The sequence below is a fragment of the Pan paniscus genome, chromosome 16 (assembly GCF_029289425.2).
Source record: "Pan paniscus chromosome 16, NHGRI_mPanPan1-v2.0_pri, whole genome shotgun sequence".
Taxonomy (NCBI): Eukaryota; Metazoa; Chordata; class Mammalia; order Primates; family Hominidae; genus Pan; species Pan paniscus.
Genome location: NC_073265.2, coordinates 5,906,831 through 5,926,918, shown reverse-complemented (window position 1 = coordinate 5,926,918; position 20,088 = coordinate 5,906,831). Strand labels below are relative to the sequence as shown.

Here is a 20,088-nt window from a genome sequence, read left to right as displayed (position 1 = left end):
CATACCAGATTTTAGCATACTTGCATTAGTTCATGGAATATGATTTTACATTTACTATTGCAGTTCCAGTGCCATTATCAGATTGCATTTTCCTACTGAATTACAAACAAAAGTGTTATGCTACTAACATTTAACAAAATTTTAATAAGGTTGTGTTTGATGCTATTACTCAGATAATGTGTTCTAAATTGCTTTCCTTTGAATATATTTGCATTAAAGAGGAACTCAATTTGGTTCTTTGAAGAGTTTATCCACTTTCTGGGTAGCTTTAAAAAGACACAGGGAAATTCAGTTTCTTCTTTGCAAGTAAATAGAGAAGAAACAAATTTGCTAAGATCTGTAGAAGTCATGGCAGCAGACTGCTGATGGTTTGAGTTAATGAAATGACTCATTTTGGCTACTTGAGTTGCACAATTAAAATATACAGTAGAGACTGTATATCACATCATAGATGAGAGATAAATACCCCAGTGTTCTCTTTTTTTTCCTCAAAGCTAATATATTATGAATTAAGAAATTTAAGAGCTCCACATTATTGCAATTCTTGATCAGTGATGCCCCAAATTAAGTGGTAATCTCTTGAGAGTGCACGTTTGTTTGCAGCATTCCTCTTACCCATTTCTGCTAAAATTGTGGCTGTGACGAAAGCAGTTGTTTTCCAAAAGATAAACCCATGTGACCAAGCTAAAACATTTACCTAATATTGACACGTTTTGTGTGGTCTTCTCATAGTCGTCTAGCTGAAGGAGTTTAATGCAGAGAATATAAATACGGAAATAGTGAAACCGAAGTCCTGCTTGCGCGGAAAGCCTGCAGCAGACTTTGGTTTTTAACAGACTCCATGGGGCATTAGAGAAAGTAACTGGGGGCAGTGGGATGGAGGGTATGAAATTGGGTGGAGGGACGAAAACTAAGAGCCCTCTGGGTCTTTTATGTCCTTCTACATTTTGTGTAGAAATAAATGCTTTTACTTTACTTCCACGGTCGGCCCTTCCTCTTCACCTTTTTTTTTTCTCACACATTCATCCTCTGAATTCTTTCCGTTTACAAATGCTCCCGATTTAGAAACTCATGATGCTGTCTGTAAAACTTGCCTGAGCCTGTGTGGTCTGAATTTAGCGACACACTTGTTTAGGAGTTTCGGTTCTCGCTCTCTGCTTGCATGGTTTGGTAACACCACTTCACTATACTAAAAATCATCGCCCGGACCTGCAGGGCTGTACGGAAAACGCTGTTCCTTTTGGTACCCGCCGCAGCCGCGCAGGCGCGCCGCCCTGACGCAAGGCGCAGGCTTCATGACGCAGCACGCAGTCTCAGCCGACACTGCGCGCGCCTCCAGGCACCGGCGTTAGCGGGTCGCCGACACACAATCCCCGCCGCGGCTGCTTGCCTACCGGACTGTGCGCCGGCACTTGCCGCTGCGGACATGTTGCAAAAACCGAGGAACCGGGGCCGCTCTAGCGGCCAGGCCGAGAGGGACAGAGACTGGAGCCATGGCGGAAACCCCGGGGCTTCGCGGGCCGGCGAAGACGCCCGGGTTCTCAGAGACGGCTTTGCCGAGGAGGCCCCGAGCACGTCCCGCGGGCCGGGCGGCTCGCAGGGGTCGCAGGGCCCCTCGCCTCAGGGCGCCCGCCGGGCCCAGGCCGCCCCCGCCGTGGGGCCCAGGAGCCAGAAGCAGCTGGAGCTGAAAGTGTCCGAGCTGGTGCAGTTCTTGTTGATTAAAGACCAGAAGAAGATTCCGATCAAGCGGGCCGACATACTGAAGCACGTCATCGGGGACTACAAGGACATCTTCCCCGACCTCTTCAAACGGGCCGCCGAGCGCCTCCAGTACGTCTTCGGGTATAAGCTGGTGGAACTTGAACCCAAGAGCAACACTTATATCCTCATCAACACCCTGGAGCCTGTGGAGGAGGATGCCGAGATGAGGGGTGACCAAGGCACGCCCACTACGGGCCTCCTGATGATCGTCTTAGGGCTCATCTTTATGAAGGGCAACACCATCAAGGAAACTGAAGTCTGGGACTTTCTGCGGCGCTTAGGGGTCTACCCCACCAAGAAGCATTTAATTTTCGGAGATCCAAAGAAACTCATTACTGAGGACTTTGTGCGACAGCGTTACCTGGAATACCGGCGGATACCCCACACCGACCCCGTCGACTACGAATTCCAGTGGGGCCCGCGAACCAACCTGGAAACCAGCAAGATGAAAGTTCTTAAGTTTGTGGCCAAGGTCCATAATCAAGACCCCAAGGACTGGCCAGCGCAGTACTGTGAGGCTTTGGCAGATGAGGAGAACAGGGCCAGACCTCAGCCTAGTGGCCCAGCTCCATCCTCTTGAAAGGTGGATTCAGAGGGACCCCCGAGACAAGGGTCTGAGACCCAAAGGCACAGTGCAGAGGATTGGGGGAAGGGAGAACGAACCCAGGGAGCATATTGCTGTAAACGCTTCAATGTGTGTAGCTTTAGGATGTGTTTGCAAAGTTTTGTTTTTTTAATGTTGTGTTATTTTACTCCAGATTTTCATCTATAAACAAAGGAGCATTTGTTTTGATTTTACTCTTTTTGGTATAAAAAATTTTGCTAGCTTAGTAAAACGAATTGGAAAACTTGACTATGATCTAGAACAGATAATGCAAGAAGGAACGCATAAGTAAGTTGCTTTGGTGCCAAGAAAATAAAAAAGTAGCTATTATCAGGCCTCCTAACTACCCCGGTTTGTAAGGAAAAATAAAAGTTTTTATAAAATTAAAAAAACATAATTGCCTATATCCTTATTGTGTTAACCTATTTTATTTTTCTATATTTCCTACATATATAAGTATTATTCGTGGTTCCAAGCAATGAGTGTAATGTATTTTCTCCAAATAGCAATTGTTTATATTCATAATTATTCAGCTCTGCTGCTAAACACGTAGTTCCACTTCGTTTTTTTCTTCTTGCTACTGTAGTTATTACAATAAATACTGTATTTTTGAAGCACTTAAGCATTGTGTGTTTTTTAAATCGTGGGCCATGAGAGAATTTCATGACTGGAAGTCAACATCTTAAAGTTTTTGCTACCTATTAAGGTCAATGCTGTTTTGTAGAAGTTGTTTCACTTTTGTGTGAAACAAAATCAGGATCATGAGGTGAAATATATTTCTCACTGTGGATCTCAAAAAGGCTTATAAAATAATAGCGTAACCATTAACCATGCCTGTTTGGGAATCGGACTGTCTGGGTTGAGATCCTGGCCCCACCATAACTAGTATATGAATTTACATAGGTTCCTTAGTTTGTATGCAGATGTTTCTTGACCTGTAAAATGGTTTTAGTCCGTGATGTGGAGAATTTTACTTGTTATTCTTTAATGTTTTTATTTTTTATTCTCCTTGGTCTGGAGCTGCCACTTTTTAAATATAACTTTTCTTTATCTTTTTTCCAAATCATTCCTAGGAGAGCAGTTCCTGGTTCAAAAGATAGTCCTCTAGTCTGACTCTATTGTATGGGGAAATATAACGTGTATGGTGAGTGTGGCCCACATAGAACATAAGAAGAGCAGGACATAAGATCTACCTCTTAGGGAGTTAGGTATAGGGAAAAGGGTATGGGTCTTGGGGCTGTCTGGCAAACTGAATTTGAATTACGGCTCATGCTAACTTGTCAGCATGGTGGTTGTGGGGGTAGGTTTTAAGCTCTCTGAATCTCAATTTATCTGTAAAATGAGAAAAATAATAGCTATATAATAGTTTTATGCACTAAATGAACTAGAAGAGTTCATAGTCCCATTGTGTTCCTCCGTTACGTGTAGCAGATGCTGTTTTTAATGCAGAGATTCAACACGTTTTATTCAGTGGGTAAATAAGTTAATTGTTTTAGGGGGAGGTGCTGCAAATTAACCTTGAAATAAGGCAAATATTTTTCACTCGGGGAAAAAAGTGAACTTCATCAACACTGGACTGAATGTTATTTAAAAGAGTCTATAGTGAGTATGGAGGAATGTGATAGGTTACTGGGTTTTATTTCATTCTGTTGAATTGGGATTTGCATTTGTTTCATCAGTGGAATATGTTTGGCCCTTACAGGCATTTCTTCTTGATCTGCATTTTATTTCAGTGTATAAATTCCTTCCTGCCTCCTGGTCCCCTTACCTCCCTGACTCAGCTTTCTCCTCCTCATGCCCTCTGATACTCGCATTCTCACCTGTATAATAAAAATTATTACCCAGCAGTCACCACCAGTTATATCTGAGGCAAAATTCCCCCCGCTTTTCTCAGAGGTGTTAGCAATTTACCATCGATAATCTTGTTTCAAATTTTAAAATATGAAACATCAGAGGCCACATCAAGGCCTTATATCTTTTCCTTCTCACCCTCCCCAGAGGTAACAAAAGTCTGTGGCTATCGGGCTGTTGTATGACTTTATAATTTTACTATACATGTATATATACATAACCAATATAGAGTTTTATTTTGTGGGCTTTCATGATTTATATAAGCGGTGTTATGTGTGTCCTTATGCAACTTGCTGTACTCACTCACCATTATGTATTTGAGATTCAGCCATGTGGATATATGTAGACCTGATTCACTCATTTTAATTGTTCTTTTATGGGGGAAAAATAACTATCCATTCCTTAATGTCTGGACATTTAAGGTCTTTCCAGTTCTTTGAGATTTGCAGGCATTGTACAGTACTTCTTTAGGCACATGTGTGAGTTTCTCCAGCCAGAAACAAACGGAGCAATCAAGGACTATCGCCAAGCTGCTCTTGAGCTTGTGTCAAGTTACACTCCCATCAACATTTTATACAGTTTTGTTTTGTTTTTGTTTACCAATCCCTCCACCTTCACCCCCTGTGAACACTTGGCCTTTTCAGTATCTTTTCAGCCATTCTGGTACAGTGTGAAATGATAATTTATTACGGTATTAACTTATACCTGTTGCTTACTAGTGATGTTAAGTATCTGCCTATCTTTTGCTCTCACTCCTTTTTGAGTGTCAGATTTCATGTCTTAGACCTATTTCTATTGATTTTTAAGACATCTTTATATGTTCTACATGTTAATCCATGGTCTGCTCTATCTATCTAGTGCAAATACCTTCTCCCACATTTTCACTTCTTTTGGTCATACAGATCATTTGACCTTAATGTGTTACGATCATTAGTGTTTATAAGAGCTACATTTGTGTATAGTGCTTTAAAAAATTCCCCTAATCCTAAAATTGTAAATATGTTTTCTGTCTTTTTTCCCTAAGTGTTCAAAGTTTTGATCTTCACATTTTATGCTTTTAATCTGCTTTTGTGTATGATGTGAGGTATGGAAATAGTTTTTGTATTTTTCCTATATGGATAGCCTAGCACCAGTTTTTCATCATTTATACTTTCCGCACTGATTTATGACACTCAGTATTCTGTAGCAATGTCCCATGTATAGATAAATTTATGGCTAGGACTGAATTGGTTTATTTGCTATCCATTTGCAAATACCATACTGTAATTCTTTTTTTTCTTTTTGAGACGGAGTCTTGCTCTTGTCGCCCAGGCTGGAGTGCATTGGCACAATCTTGGCTCAGTGCAATCTCTGCCTCCTGGATTCAAGCGATTCTCCTGCCTCAGCCTCCTGAGTAGCTGGGATTACAGGTGCCCGCCACCACGTCCGGCTAATTTTTGTACTTTTAGTAGAGACGGGGTTTTGCCATGTTGGCCAGGGTGGTCTCGACCTCCTGACTTTAGGTAATCTGCCCACCTCGGCCTCTTAAAGTGCTAGGATTACAGGCATGAGCCACCTCGCCCAGCCTATAATTCTTTAGCATCATATGCCTGTCTTCTTTTTCAATTCTTAAAGCCTTTTATTTTAGTCTTTTTTGCATTGGCTGAAAATGCAATATATTATTGAAAAGAAGCAGTTACAGCAGGCTCTAAGGATGTTTCTGATTCCTTATTCTTGATTTTAAAGGAAATAATTTTAAGTTTTGCCATAGAGTGTGATGTTTGCTGTTAGAGTTTTTTTCCCCTATAAATACCTTTTATTGGGCTATTTAGTTACCCCTTCAGTCCTAGCTTGCTTAGAGATGTTCAGAAAAAAAACTATGAATGACTTTGGATTTATATATGCTCTTTATTCACCTGCTAATATGATTAAAATGTCTTATTTACTCTGTAAATTTGTTTTTTGGGGCATATAATTTGGTGTAATAACACATAGAGTTTTCTGATATCTAAACATTCTTGCATTTTGGAGACAAACAGTTGATAAAATTTTTAAATACATATAGCTCAAAATGTATAATTTTGCATCTTTTGACATAAGGGGGGGGTTAGTCTTTAATTTCCCTATATTATCATTATTTTTGAGGTTATGCTAATTTACTTAGAGATAACCTCAAATTTACAGAAAAGTTGCAAGCCCAGTGCAAAATAATTTGTTCCCTGAACTATTTAGTTATGTTTCTTTAGTCTCCTTCCTATTGCCAGTAGTTCCTAAGTCTTTCCTTGACCATCATGACCTTCACTTGAAGAATACGGGCCTGTTTTCTGTAGAACATCCTTCAGCTGGGGTTTGTCTGCTGTTTCTTCATGATTGGATTTGAATTATGCATCTTTGGGAAGAATATCACAGAAGCAATGCTGTGTTATTTTTGGATCCTATCAGGTGGCACAAAATTTCAATTTGTCCTGTTATTTTGAAACCTTGATCACTTTGGTTAAGGTGGATTTCTGTCATGTGCCTCCACTGCAGAGTTTTCTCCTTTAAGGTAAACAAATAACTTGTGTGGAGACACTTTGAGACTTTGTATAGACCCATGGGTCTCTTATTATCATTAACTTATTATCTAATCTTTTATTATCATTACATATTTCAATACTCAAATTGTCCCTGATTTGGCCAGTGGGAGCCCCTTAAAGCTGGCTTTTGCATCTTTAACATGCCCCAAACATCATTTATTGAGCATTTCCTTGCTTGTTGGCACAAAAAGAGAGGGAGTTCTGTCTTTTTTTTTTTTTTTTTTTTTTGAGACGGAGTCTCGCTCTGTCGCCCAGGCTGTAGTGGATTGGTGCAATCTCGGCTCACTGCAATCTCCGCCTCCTGGGTTCAAGCGATTCTCCTGCCTCAGCCTCCGGAGTAGCTGGGACTACAGGCACCCGCCACCATGCCCAGCTAATTTTTTGTGTTTTTAGTAGAGACGGGGATTTCACCGTGTTAGCCAGGATGGTCTCAATCTCCTGACCTCGTGATCCACTTCGGCCTCCCAAAGTGCTGGGATTGTAGGCGTGAGCCACCGCGCCCACCCAGGAGTTCAGACTTTAACTCTCCCTGCCCTAGGCCTGGAATTAATCCTTTTCCTAAAGAGCTCCGGTTTCTTTTGGTGGAGAATGGAATTCAGAAACAAGGTTGCTAGGTTTGCTCATGCCTATGGGAAATATCATTGCTTCCAGCCCTCTAGGTGATGAAGTTATAGGATATTTATCTATCAGTCATCTACACAGCACTGAAGACTATGAGATTACACTGATACTGCCATTTGCAATACAGCACTGCTGTGTGTATTCTGGTTTGAGAAACTTAGCACCTATTATCTTTACCATATTTACTTATTTGATTAATTCCTCTTATAAATAACCAATCCACTATCCTCTCTGCCACACCATCCACATGGGTGCGCTTAGCTTCCCACGTGGGCTCCAATGTCCCACATAACTGGCTTTTCTGTGCAGTCACCCTCCACCCATTGCTAGAGCTCTAACCCCACTCAGGTGACCTTGGCCTCTCCCAGGACATGGAACTTGTTCTGTCCCACTTAACAGCTATTGCACTGAATTGTTCAGGAAATAGAAAACCTTTTGGTCTTATAAATGCATTGGGAAGCTTGCCTTTTGTCCTGTTATCGGAAGATTAGATGTTTTCGAAAGTTTGGAACAAATATACATGTGAAGGGCTGTGGGCCTGGTGTTTTTTGTGGGTAGATTTTTACTGATATTTTTCTCAAGATTATGTTCAGGTTTTCTCTTCTTTTGAAATTGGTTTTGGTCACTTGTATTTTCTAGAAGATGTTTTCATATATTTTCTGATATAATTAGTAGAAAGCATTTCTTAGTATTGTCCTTTGATTTAAAAATAATTCTTTTACATCTTTTTTAGAGAAAAAACTCTCAAACTTCGTTTTTCCTCTGCTCTCACACCACAACAGTCATCAACACAGAGGAAGACTTCTGTGATCAAATGTGTAGGGGGTTTCCCCTACGGAGGAAGCAGCAGATACCAGCTGGGTGTCCTCCAATTCAGTTCCAACACTATCTACCTGGAGATGGTGTCAGATCCCACAGGATGAGGGCTTAGTCCCCAAGACTGCCCACCCTCAGGACACTAGTCACAAGTCCAGGCCTCTGGAACTTTTGACCAATGGTCTTCAAGTTGGGGTTCTGATGATGTCCTCTTTGGGTTCAAATAATTTGCAAGAGAAGTCCACACAACTGAGGGAAACACTTATGTTTACCGGTTTATTTTAAAGGGTATTGCAAAAGACACAGATGAAGAGATGCATAGGGCAAGGTATGGGGAAGCTGTGTGGAGCTTCCGTGCCCTCCCTGGGCACGCCACCCTACCGGAACCACTGCATGTTCAGCAGTCTGGAAGCTCTCTGAACCCTGTCCTTTTGGGTTTTTATGGAAGCTTCATTACATAGGCATGATTGACAACTGTGCAGAAATGTGATTGGACAAAAACACACATGAGCTAAAGCCAGCAAGGCCTGTCTGCTCAGAGTTTTCTTGGCCTCTCTGTGTAGCGTTCCTTCCTCTAGGGTTTGGGGCAGGACTCTTTTCTGAAATGAGGGTCTTTTGACCCACAATCAGAGGCTTGACTGGGGCAGATGAAAGAAAGACAGGAGAAGGTCAGAGAGAGAGATTCTGTTGCCTGAGGCCTAAAGAACCCCAACAGTATAACGAAGATTATGGGAGTTAGGAAACAGGAACCATGGATAACACCATGCATCTTTACTTATAGATTCTCTTTCTTTTTGTACTCCCATATCTATTTTTTGCCTTTGCTCTTTTTTTTTTTTTTTTCTGGAGCCATTTGTGCTGGGAATTTATTTATTTTATCAGTATTTTCAAGAAACTTTTGTTGTATTGATCTTTTTTATTGTTTCCCTTTTTGATTTAATTACTTTATGTTTCTTTTTACTTTCTTTGGGTTTACTTAGTGGTTCTTTTTTTTTTATTTCTGGAGTAGATACTTAGTCAATTGATTTTCATTTCTAATTCATTTAAGGCAATATATTTATCTTTACAATATTGCTCATATTTGATAAATTCTCAGATGTATTTTTGTTATATTCAATGCTAAATATTTCCTAATATCTGTTTTGATTTGTCTTTGATTCTAATTGCAAGTGAGTGATCTTTTTAAATTTTCAAATACTTGGATTTGAACTATGCTTTTTGTTGTTGGTCTTTGATTTTTTAAAAAATTGCTTTGAGTGAGATAAAATGTTGCGTATAAAATCAGTTTTTAAAATATTTTAACATGCTCTTTGGCCTAATATGTGGTTAGTTTTTTGTATGTTCCAAGTGTCCTTTAAAAAAGAAGTGAATTCAGTATGTTTTCTTTTTGTCTTTTCCTTTTTAGAGATAGAAGTTTGCTTGTTGCCCAGGCTAGAGTGCAGTAGAAGCAGGCTCAAGTGAGCCTCCTGCTACAGCCTCCTAATTAGCTCAGACTACAGTCAAGCGCCACCATGCCTGGCTAATTTTTAAAAAACTTTTTAGAGATAGGATCTTGCTTGTTGCCCAGGCTAGAATGCAGTGGCACAATCATAGCTCACAGCAGCCTCCAACTCTTGGGTTCAAGCGATCCTCCTTCCTCAGCCTCCTGATCAGCTGGGATTACAGGCGAGCACCACCATGCCTAGCTAATTTTTAAAACTATTTTTTTAGAGATGGGATCTTGCCATGTATCTCAGGCTGGTCTTGAGCTCCTTACCACAAGCAGTCCTCCCCCGCTAGCCTCCCAAGCAGCTGTGTATGTGTTTTTGATATGTTCACAGTATGTTTATTACCTAAAGCTTGTTAATTGTGTTGTTCAAATATTATATAGTCTATTTTTATTGCCTAATCTATTTCTAAGCAATGGGAAAGATCTCTCATTATGATTTTGTTAAGTCTTGTTTTTTATTTTATATATTTTCAGGCTGTATTTGTAAAGGCGAAACAGGTTTAGCATCATTATCTCCTCCTGGGGAATTGTTGCTTTTAGACTGTCTTTATTCCTAATAATGCTTTTTAGTATTATATTAACATATTTCCAGTTTCCTTCCTGCCTTATTTTAAAAGTATCCTCTTAAAATGTCTTTTCATCTGTTTTTAAATTTTTTATTTTAGAAAATTTCAAACATGTGAAAATAGAAAGATGAGGTACAAGATTCAATATGTGGATAATCTTATTTCGTCTGTATCCCCACCCAGTTCAACTACTTTGTATTCCTCCCCTAGTCCAGATTACTTAGAAGCAAATGCCATATATGATTTTACCTGTAAATATTTTGGCACGTGTCTCTGAAAGATAAGAATTCTCAAATTGGGTCAAATGGTTTTTCTGTGTTGAGATGATGATGTGCTTTTTTTTCTTCTTCAATGTACTGATGTTGTGTATTACATTGATCGACTTGCATTCCTGAAGTAAATCCCACTTGGTCACGGAGTAGAATCCAATTTACTTCTGTTTCCTTCCAGTTTTCTTTCTGTTACTGATTTTTAACTTCACTTTATTTTGGTTAGAGTAGGTACTTTGTATGATTTAATCTTCTGAAATGTATTGAGGATTTTCTGTGTATATTCATAAGTGATGTTAGTCTATGGTTTACTTTTCTTGTAGTGTCTTTGTCTGACTTCGGTACCAGGGTAATCCTGCCTCATGAAATGAGTTAGGAAGTGCTCCCTCTCCTTCAGTTTTTGAGAGAGTTTGCATAAGACTGGTGTTAATTCCTTAGATGTTTGAGAGTATTCACCGGAGACCCCAAATAGGCCCAGACGTTTCTTTGTTGGGAGGATTTTTGATTCCTGATTCAGTCTCTTTCCTTGTTATACAGATATTGAGAATTTCTATTTTGTCTTGAATCACTTTTGTTAATTCATGTGTTTCTGCCAGAGATACACAAAGCTGGACACCAGTTAAAACGGAAAGGGCAGATTTTAAAGAGTAATAAACTATTACACTATGGAAAAGAGCCCGGTGTTAACTGAACTCAACTTCAATTTGTACAGAGGTTTCTGGGCTTTTGTTTTGATTTTTTAATAATTGCATTTTTTCTTCATATATATATATATATATATATATATATATATATATATATATATATGTATGTAAATGGGATTTCACCATGTTGCTCAGGCTGGTATCTAACTCCTGGGCTCAAGTGATCTGCCTGCCTTGGCCTTCTGAAGTGCTGGGATTGTAGGTGTGAGCCGCTGTGCCAGGCCTCACTAGGTGTTTTAAAGGAAGAATGAAGAATCAGGAGGGAGGGTGAGCAGGGTGTAGGGGGTGGTTAGTAAAGTCAAGGAAGTGAAAAATTACCAAAAGTGGAAAGTAGAGATTGGCCTGTGTGAAACCCATCTGGGATTGTTAGCTAGTGCTTATCAAAGTTAGGCTCCTACCCTCCCACAGATGCTGGGACACAGGGTGTCTTCAAGTGTCGGCTGGAACTAACAGTAAACTCTTTTGGCAGCCTTGAATTTTCTCAGGCAGGCACTTTAGGGGGAGCTAGAGCCATCCTAGGGATGTGGCCTTGAGCTGTTAGAATCTATGTTAATATTTTGTTCAAGTGCTAGAGATTGGTCAAGAAGGAAATACTTGAGAATTGGACATTTTGAATATTGTAATGTGGTGACTCTGAAATCAGATTATCTTCCCTCCTCAATGATGCCTGATAACTGCTTTTTGAGAGCTATAGCCATCCATTTCTTTAGTGACTTTTCCAAACTAATTTTGAGCAGATTTTATTCCTTATTGTGTGTGATCACTAAAGTCTCTATTCCATTATATCCATGGTCAGCCAATGACCTGATGGAGATTTCCTTGAATGCCAACCTCTTTCTTTATCAGATTATCCCTCTGGATGCCACAAGTGTTCAGCCAGCTTCTAGAGTTATGAAATAGTTGATTCAAAGTTCTTGCCCACTCAGAAAAGTTGTTTCATTGGCAGGACCAATTTCTGGAACAATGGAATATTATTCGAATAGCCTTGAAAAGGAAGGAAATTCTGACACATGCTACAATATGGATGAACCTTGAAGACATTATGCTATAAGTGAAATCAGCCAGTCACCAAAGGAAGAGTACTGTATGATTTCCCGTATGTAACATATCTAGAGTAATCAAATTTCAAGAGACAGAAAGTAGAATGGTGGTGATTGCTAGGGGCTAGGAGGAGGGAGGATAAGGAATGATTGTTTAATGGGTATGGAGTTTCAGTTTGAGAAGACAAAACATTCTCTGGAAATGGATAGTGATGATCATTCCACAACAGTGTGAACATACTTAATGTCATTAAACTGCACACGTAAAAATGGGAATAAAGGTAAACTTCATGTTATGAATATTTTACCACAGTTTAAAAAACAAATTAGAAAATGCAAGTACGTTTTTATTATGGATATTTTACCACAATTAAAAAAAACAATAAACAGGCAAAAAGATCTTATTGTCTCTTACCTCCTTGATTTTCGTAGCATCTGTGTTGTTCAGCACTTACTAAGTCTCAGGGTAGTCTCTTATTGGCTTCTGTGTAGGTTTGCTTTCGTGATGTTTTCAGCAACTATTTTTTGACCTCAATTTCAAAGCTTTGCAGGCCAGTTTATTTACACATCATTTGAATGATATGGGACTGCTGTAACTTCTAATATGAAAAATTTAAGTTGGCCCTTTCTTTTTTCTTTCTTTCTTTCTTTTTTTTTTTTTTTTTTTTTTTTTTTGAGACTGAGCCTTGCTCTGTCACCCAGGCTAGAGTGCAGTGGTGCAATCTCGGCTCACTGCAACCTCCATCTCCAGAGTTCAAGCGATTCTTCTGCCTCAGCCTCCTGAGTAGCTGGGATTACAGGCGCGTGCCAGCACGCCCGGCTAATTTTTTGTATTTTTAGTAGAGACAGGGGTTTCACCGTGTTAGCCAGGATGGTCTCGATCTCCTGACCTCATGATTCACCCGCCTCAGCCTCCCAAAGTGCTGGGATTACAGGTGTGAGCCACCGCACCCAGCAAAGTTGGCCCTTTCTATGTGACCTGACTTTCCCAAGGGATGCTGTAAGACTCTGCAGTTATTAAAACCATTGCTGAGATACTGCTAACATTATGAACTTGAAATAGTTCCTAAATCCTCTTATGAATTCTGTCTCCCATGTACATTTTTAAGGAAAATAAATTTAACTACAGCTGAGGGGTATACATCATAGTTATGGTAGAGAATGGTAATACCAGTTATTTTCCTAAATTTAATTTAGCTTACATTTTTAAGGTATTAACAGAAAGAGAAAGATCTTATCCTTCTCATACATTGTTAGTGGGAATGAAAAATAGTACCAGTCGTATGATGAGGAATGTGGTAATGTCTAGCAAATTAAACAAACATTTATCCCTTGATCCAGCAATGCCACTTCCAAGAATATACCCCAAGGCCATGCTGGGAAACCTATAAAAAGATATATGAACAAGGCAGTTCGTTGCAACACTACTTATAATAAATAGCAAAGGACTAAAAATAACCCAAATGTTCATCAGTAGGGATCTGGCTTAATACATTGTGATTTGGCCTGGCGCAGTGGCTCACGCCTGTAATCCCAGCACTTTGGGAGGCCGAGGCGGGTGGACCACCTGAGGTCAGGTGTTCCAGACCAGCCTGACCAACATGGAGAAACCCCGTCTCTACTAAAAATACAAAATTACCCCGGTGTGGTGGCGCATGCCTGTAATCCCAGCTACTCGAGAGGCTGAGGCAGGAGAATCGCTTGAACCTGGGAGGAGGAGGGTGCGGTGAGTCGAGATCGCTGCATTGCACTCCAGCCTGCGCAACAAGAGTGAAACTCCATCTCAAGATAGATAAATAAATAAATAATAAAAAAATAAATTGTGATTCATCTGTGCCATGAAGTATTAGGCAGTTGTAGAAGGGAATAGGGTTATTTGTGTGTTCTTATTTCGAGTGATCTTCACTATATTAAGTGCAAAAAAAGTAAGTAAAGAAAATGTGTGTATTATGCTACTATTATATACTTTTACTAAAAAATGATGGGAGGATAAAATATAAAATTAAAAAATAAATGCTTGCCTATTAATAAATGGGAGGAAATAGAGTGGAGGAACAGAATAAATGCCAGACTTATGTGAAACTTCATTTATGGACCTGACTTTGGAATCATTTTATGTAATTAGAAATGAAACTCAGTTTTAGAAACAATTCTTAAACAAGAAAAAATGAAATAAAAGGAATGAACCTGGGTTCCTGATCAGTAGCGTAACCACATATAAAGGAACCATGTGAGTTTAAAACACCGTAATTTGACTATTTCTGGTAGAATGTAATGTAAGAATAAAAAGAAATATAAATCTTAAACTATTTTCAGTCATTTTTTTCGGCAGTTGTATTGGTGTTATTTTGAGACTGTTGTGTGGATATTGTGAAATTAAATCCAACAGATTAATTATGTTGAGAAATAGTTTTTGGCATGGTTGAAAGGAGATACAGATGTAAAATTAATATGGTTACATAAAAACCTTATAGTTTTGTTTGCGGTTTTTTTGTTATGTATGACTATATTTATTTTAAATTTTAGATTCAGGAGGTACATGTGCAGGTTTGTTACCTGGGTGTGTTGCATGATGCTGAAGTTTAGGCTTCTCATAATCCCATCACCCAGTTAGTGAGCACAGTACCCCAATAGGTGGTTTTTCAGCTCTTCCCCCCAACCTCCGGTTGGAGTCCTCAGTGCCTGTTGTCCCCATCTTTGTGTCTGTGTGTACCCAAAGTTTAGCTCCTACCCTATAAGTGAGAATATATAGTATTTGGTTTTGTTTGTGTTAATTCATATAATATGGACTCCAGCTACATCCATGTTGCTACAAAGAACATGACTGTGTTCCTTTTTTTTTTTTTTGAGACGGACTCTCGCTCTGTCGCCCAGGCTGGAGTGCAGTAGCGTGATCTCGGCTCACTGCAAGCTCCGCCTCCCAGGTTCACACCATTCTCCTGCCTCAGCATCCCGAGTAGCTGGTACTACAGGCGCCCGCCACCATGCCTGGCTAACTTTTTGTATTTTTAGTAGAGACAGGGTTTCACTGTGTTAGCCAGGATGGTCTCAATCTCCTGACCTTTTGATCCGCCCGCCTCGACCCCCCAAAGTGCTGGGATTACAGGCATGAGCCACCGCGCCCGGCCATGATTGTGTTCTTTTTTATGGTTGTGTAGTATTCCATGGTGTATATGTACCATGGAATTTTCCTTATCCAATCCACTATTGATGGGCACCTGGGTTGGTTCTATGACTTTGCTATTGTGAATAATGCTGTGGTGAACATATGGGTGAAGGTGGGTTTTTTTATTTTTTGGCAAAACAATGTATTTTCCTTTGGGTATATACCTAGTAATGGGATTGCTGGGTCGAATGGTCGTTCTACTTTTAGTTATTTGAGAAATCTCCACATTGCTTTCCACAGTGGCTGAACTAATTTACATTTCCACCAACAGTGTATAAGTGTTCCCTTTTCTCCACATCCTTGCTAACATGTTATTTTTTACTTTTTAGTAATAGCCTGGTGTGAGATGGTATCTCATTGTGAAAACTTAGTAGTGTTGAATTTAAATCAGAAACATAATTGTGAACTCATATGTCTGACAACTGAAAACAATGAAGCTCCAAGTAGCAAAGAGCACCCGTAGCACAAAAATTATGGTATCTGAATACCATTCTCCTTGAATGGAACCTAGACTTACTGGAGAAATGGCTGATTATAGGTCTCTTGGGTAGAAAACTATAAGATGATCCTGTACTGTCTTCTCATACAGAAAGCCAGATAGCTGTCAAGGTCTACTGGAGTTGTGTTGAAAGGACCCAGGTGTCAACTTGAGTGGACTCTGTCTAATGATGCAGATGATTAAAACTACCAAATGTGTTTAAGTTCTTGGCTCATAATGACTCAAACTCACTCCCCTCTCCACCAAACAGACAAAATACTATTTCATGATATTGTTAATTTTGGAGGATGCTAGGGAACCAGGTTTTTTTTGTTTGTTTGTTTGTTTTGACGGAGTCTCGCTTTCTTACCCAGGCTGGAGATCTCGGCTCACTGCAACCTCCACCTCCTGGGTTCAAGCAATTCTCCTGCCTCAGGCTCCTGAGTAGCTGGGATTACAGGCGCGCAGCACCATGCCCGGCTAATTTTTATATTTTTAGTAGAGATGGGTTTTCACCATGTTGGTCAGGCTGGTCTCGAACTCCTGATCTCATGATCCACCCACCTTGGCCTCCCAAAGTGCTGGGATTACAGGCATGAGCCACTGCGCCTGGCCGGGAATCAGCTTTTTAAGAAAATAGACATGTGTCAAAGACTATGTCTAACTCATTATTTAATGAGGAAATCAGTAAGATATTACAAGCAGTTCAAAGGCTAATTCAAACACTGCACACATATAAGCAATCAGGAATGCTGAAATAAATTTACAAATAAATGTAAAAGTGGTCAATATCAGTGGGGCAATAATCAGTTACGTTCTACTGGACAAAATTCCTTTACATTTGTATCGTCAAGAATCATTTGCACTACTATCAGTTTTATACAACTATCAGTTGATAAACTATCAGTTTTATCAGTTTTATGCAGAGTTTTGAAATAGCATAAAGACATTGAAAGGCAGAAATAACCCTGAAGTGTGCATTAGACAGAATATCCAGTGAATTTTTTTTTTTTTTTTTTTTTTTTTTTTTTGCTCTTTAACAAGTTTTAATGCCAGTCTCCCCGCCTCTTGATCAGATTAATCTTAAAGGTTATTCTCCATCACAAAAAGGGTCTTTCTTCATTAGATTTGGCCTAATTATTTACATAGGTGCAGAAGGAGTGCTAATTAAGCATACAGACTTCCTTGAGTTTATTTTGCAAAATTTTAAATTATTTTAAAGCCTGGAAAATGAACAGAAAGAGTCAAGTATATATCCTGCTTTTCATATATGAACTATACCTCAGGGTAACAAAACAGTTGATGAGGAAAAGTCTGTGTCTCTATATGTATTCTTATTCATAAAGAAAAAATGACAGAGTGAGACTAGCACTATTTTGGAAACCCTAATAAATTAATGAGTCTGTCATCATTAAAAATGGCCGCTAACATCACAAAAAGAGAGATAAAATTGGCCGGGCGTGGTGGCTCATGCCTGTAATCCCAGCACTTTGGGAGGCCAAGGAGGGCAGATCATGAGGTCAAGAGATCGAGACCGTCCTGGCCAACATGGTGAAACCCCGTCTCTACTAAAAATACAAAAATTAGCTGGGTGTGGTTGTGCGCACCTGTAGTCCCAGCTACTCAGGAGGCTGAGGCAAGATAATTGCTTGAACCTGGGAGGCAGAGGTTGCGATGAGCCGAGATTGTGCCACTGCACTCCAGCGACAGAGTGAGACTCCATCGCAAAAAAAAAAAAAAAAGAGAGAGACAATATTTGCCTTTTATTAATCTGAATTTGGCCAAACCTCTGTATTTAATCACCAAATTACAAGAAATACAGAGGCTAGAGAAACGTTAAATGATAGAGGACTACAATCAGAAAGTTTAGACTGTAAGAAACTCTTTAGGACAAATGAACTGGTTTCTTCAGTAAATTTCACAGAGGAAAAAGTGGACGGGAAACCCACAGACTGTCTAAGATTCCTAACAGCCAGTTGTACCACATGGACCTGCTTTGTATCCTGTGTGGCCTGATTCAAAGTGTGAAAAAATTTAGACAATTAGGGAAATGTGAACTCAGTATCTGATGATATTAATGAATTTTTATTTATTATAGATATGATGACTATTTTGGCTATGTTTTCAGAAAGCTTCTCAATTCCTTTAGAAAGATTTAAGGGTAAAATTATATGATGCCTGGTATTGGTTGCAAAATAATTCAGATGGTAGGGGCTGTAAATGAAACACAGTTGGCCGTAAGTGGATTAATTATTGATGTTGGGTGATGGACACATATGCCTTCATTATGCTGTTTTCTTTGGTTTTGCGTGTGTATGAAATTTTCTGTAATAAAAATTAAACCTAAAGGCCTTCTAATAAATATACTTCTTTCACTTGATTTCCTTTAATAATGTGTAACTTGTCACTGTTAAGAGTATATAATGCACAGTCTTTCAAGTTTAACTCCTTAAATATTTTATCATCATAGGTTTTAAACAAAATCATGGTAGCTTGCTATGGCTTCCTACAGATCTTACTTTTTCTATTTCAGATCATATGAATTTGGAAGTTTGAGAAATAACCTACCACTTTCCTTTAAAACACATACATGTTATTCATGTAATTATGTGATCAACTGTTGTATAATAAATGAAAGCTGTTGTAAAGCCATGTCATTTTTCCTTTGAGCCTCTCCAAGTGAATAATCAATTTTTTGTTTGGTTTGTTTCCAGATAACCTTTTTCATGCTGCTTTCTGCAGTGTGTGTAATGCTGAATTTGGCTGGTTCAATTCTCTCTTGTCAGAATGCTCAGCTAGTCAACTCCCTAGAAGGCTGCCAGTTGGTAAGTAATGAAATGCAAACCCTTTCATAAAGGTCATAGGATTTGCTTTTGCACAAGAGCAATTTTAAAAATAATTTTACTGTATTCTTAGGTTCTCATGTACACTTTCAATTCATTCTGATGTTTTCTAGTTTAAGGTATTTAGGTTAAGCTGATTTATTTCTATAAGTTAGATAACAATTCACTTACTGATTTATAAGTAGAACAATTAAAACTTTTTCTTCTTGTAAATCAGCTACTAGTAGTATATTTTTAAGGATCACAATGTAGTGCTATTTTGGAATAAATATCCTTAGTAACTATTATATTTTAGCATGTGTTGCATTGATTCTTATTTGTATTGAATTTTTAAAAATCAATTTGCAAGTCAAAGTGCTGATGTACATATTATGCTGGACGACGAATATATCAAAACAATATAGTTAGCATTTCTCAATTAAAAAGAATTTTCTTTCAGATCCAGGAAAATTGTAGACAGTGTGCTATGTACATTGTAGAACAGAGGTATTCAATCTTTTGGCTTCCTTGGGCCACGTTAGAAGAAGCATTGTCTTGGGCCACACATAAAATACACTAAAACTAGCGATAGCTGATGAGCTAAAAAAAAAAAAAAAGTCACAAAAAAAACTCATAATGTTTTAAGAAAGTTTACGAATTTGTGTTGGGCCACATTCAGAAAATTGTAGACAGTGTGCTGTGTACATTGTAGAACAGAGGTATTCAGTCTTTTGGCTTCCTCTGGCCATGTTAGAAGAATTGTCTTGGGCCACATATAAAATACACTAATATTAGTGACAGCTGATGAGCTAAAAAAAAATAAGTCACAAAAAAAAATCTCATAATGTTTTAAGAAAGTTTACGAATTTGTGTTGGGCCTCATTCAAAGCCGTCCTGGGCTGCATGCAGCGTGGTGGGTTGGACGAGCTTGTTGTAGAAGATCAACAACTTGTTTGTTGGATAGAACTATCATTTCAAAATAACTTAGCTCATGGTACTGTAATAGGTACATCTGGCTGTGACAGAAATTGCAGTGTGTTTGGTTGCATTCTGGTATGAATATACTTAAACTCCCGATAGGACTGTGGCTTCTGGGTATGGGGACATGGGCCTCCGTTTCTTTGTCTTGGAAGCAACAGCAGGCTACCTTTCAGAGCCATGTCCCTCCACAGTTGCCCTCTGCCTGCTCTACCTGTGGCTATGATTCTGAGAAGTGATTGCTGAATTACCAGAAGCTTTTCTGCTGTGGGACCATGCCTGCTTGGCTTGGGACCATGTTGTTTGGATTCACAGGGGCAGCCACTGGAAAGCCTGCTGCTCTCTGCATTCTTATATACGAAGGCCAG

At 39.2% G+C, this 20,088-nt stretch overlaps 2 protein-coding genes across 10 annotated transcripts in view; both read left to right on the top strand.

The window, feature by feature from the left end:
* Positions 1-20,088, top strand: part of ENTREP2 (endosomal transmembrane epsin interactor 2) — a 564,821-nt gene that overhangs the window by 410,097 nt on the left and 134,636 nt on the right. For all 9 annotated transcript variants that reach the window (XM_057299836.2, XM_055098181.3, XM_055098174.2 and 6 more), the window contains one exon: positions 18,635-18,745. In XM_057299836.2, coding sequence (XP_057155819.2) covers positions 18,647-18,745 — 99 coding nt within the window. In that variant the 5' untranslated portion in view covers positions 18,635-18,646. The remainder of the gene's footprint in view (positions 1-18,634; positions 18,746-20,088) is intronic.
* On the top strand, positions 1,292-2,982 carry NSMCE3 (NSE3 homolog, SMC5-SMC6 complex component). The gene has a single exon (XM_008963438.5). It carries the CDS (start codon positions 1,427-1,429, stop codon positions 2,339-2,341), a length of 915 nt encoding a protein of 304 aa, XP_008961686.2. The 5' UTR covers positions 1,292-1,426; the 3' UTR covers positions 2,342-2,982.

Coding starts and splice junctions, on each gene's coding strand:
- NSMCE3 (XM_008963438.5), top strand. CDS start 1,427: ATGTTGCAAAAACCGAGGAACCGGGGCCGCTCTAGCGGCCAGGCCGAG.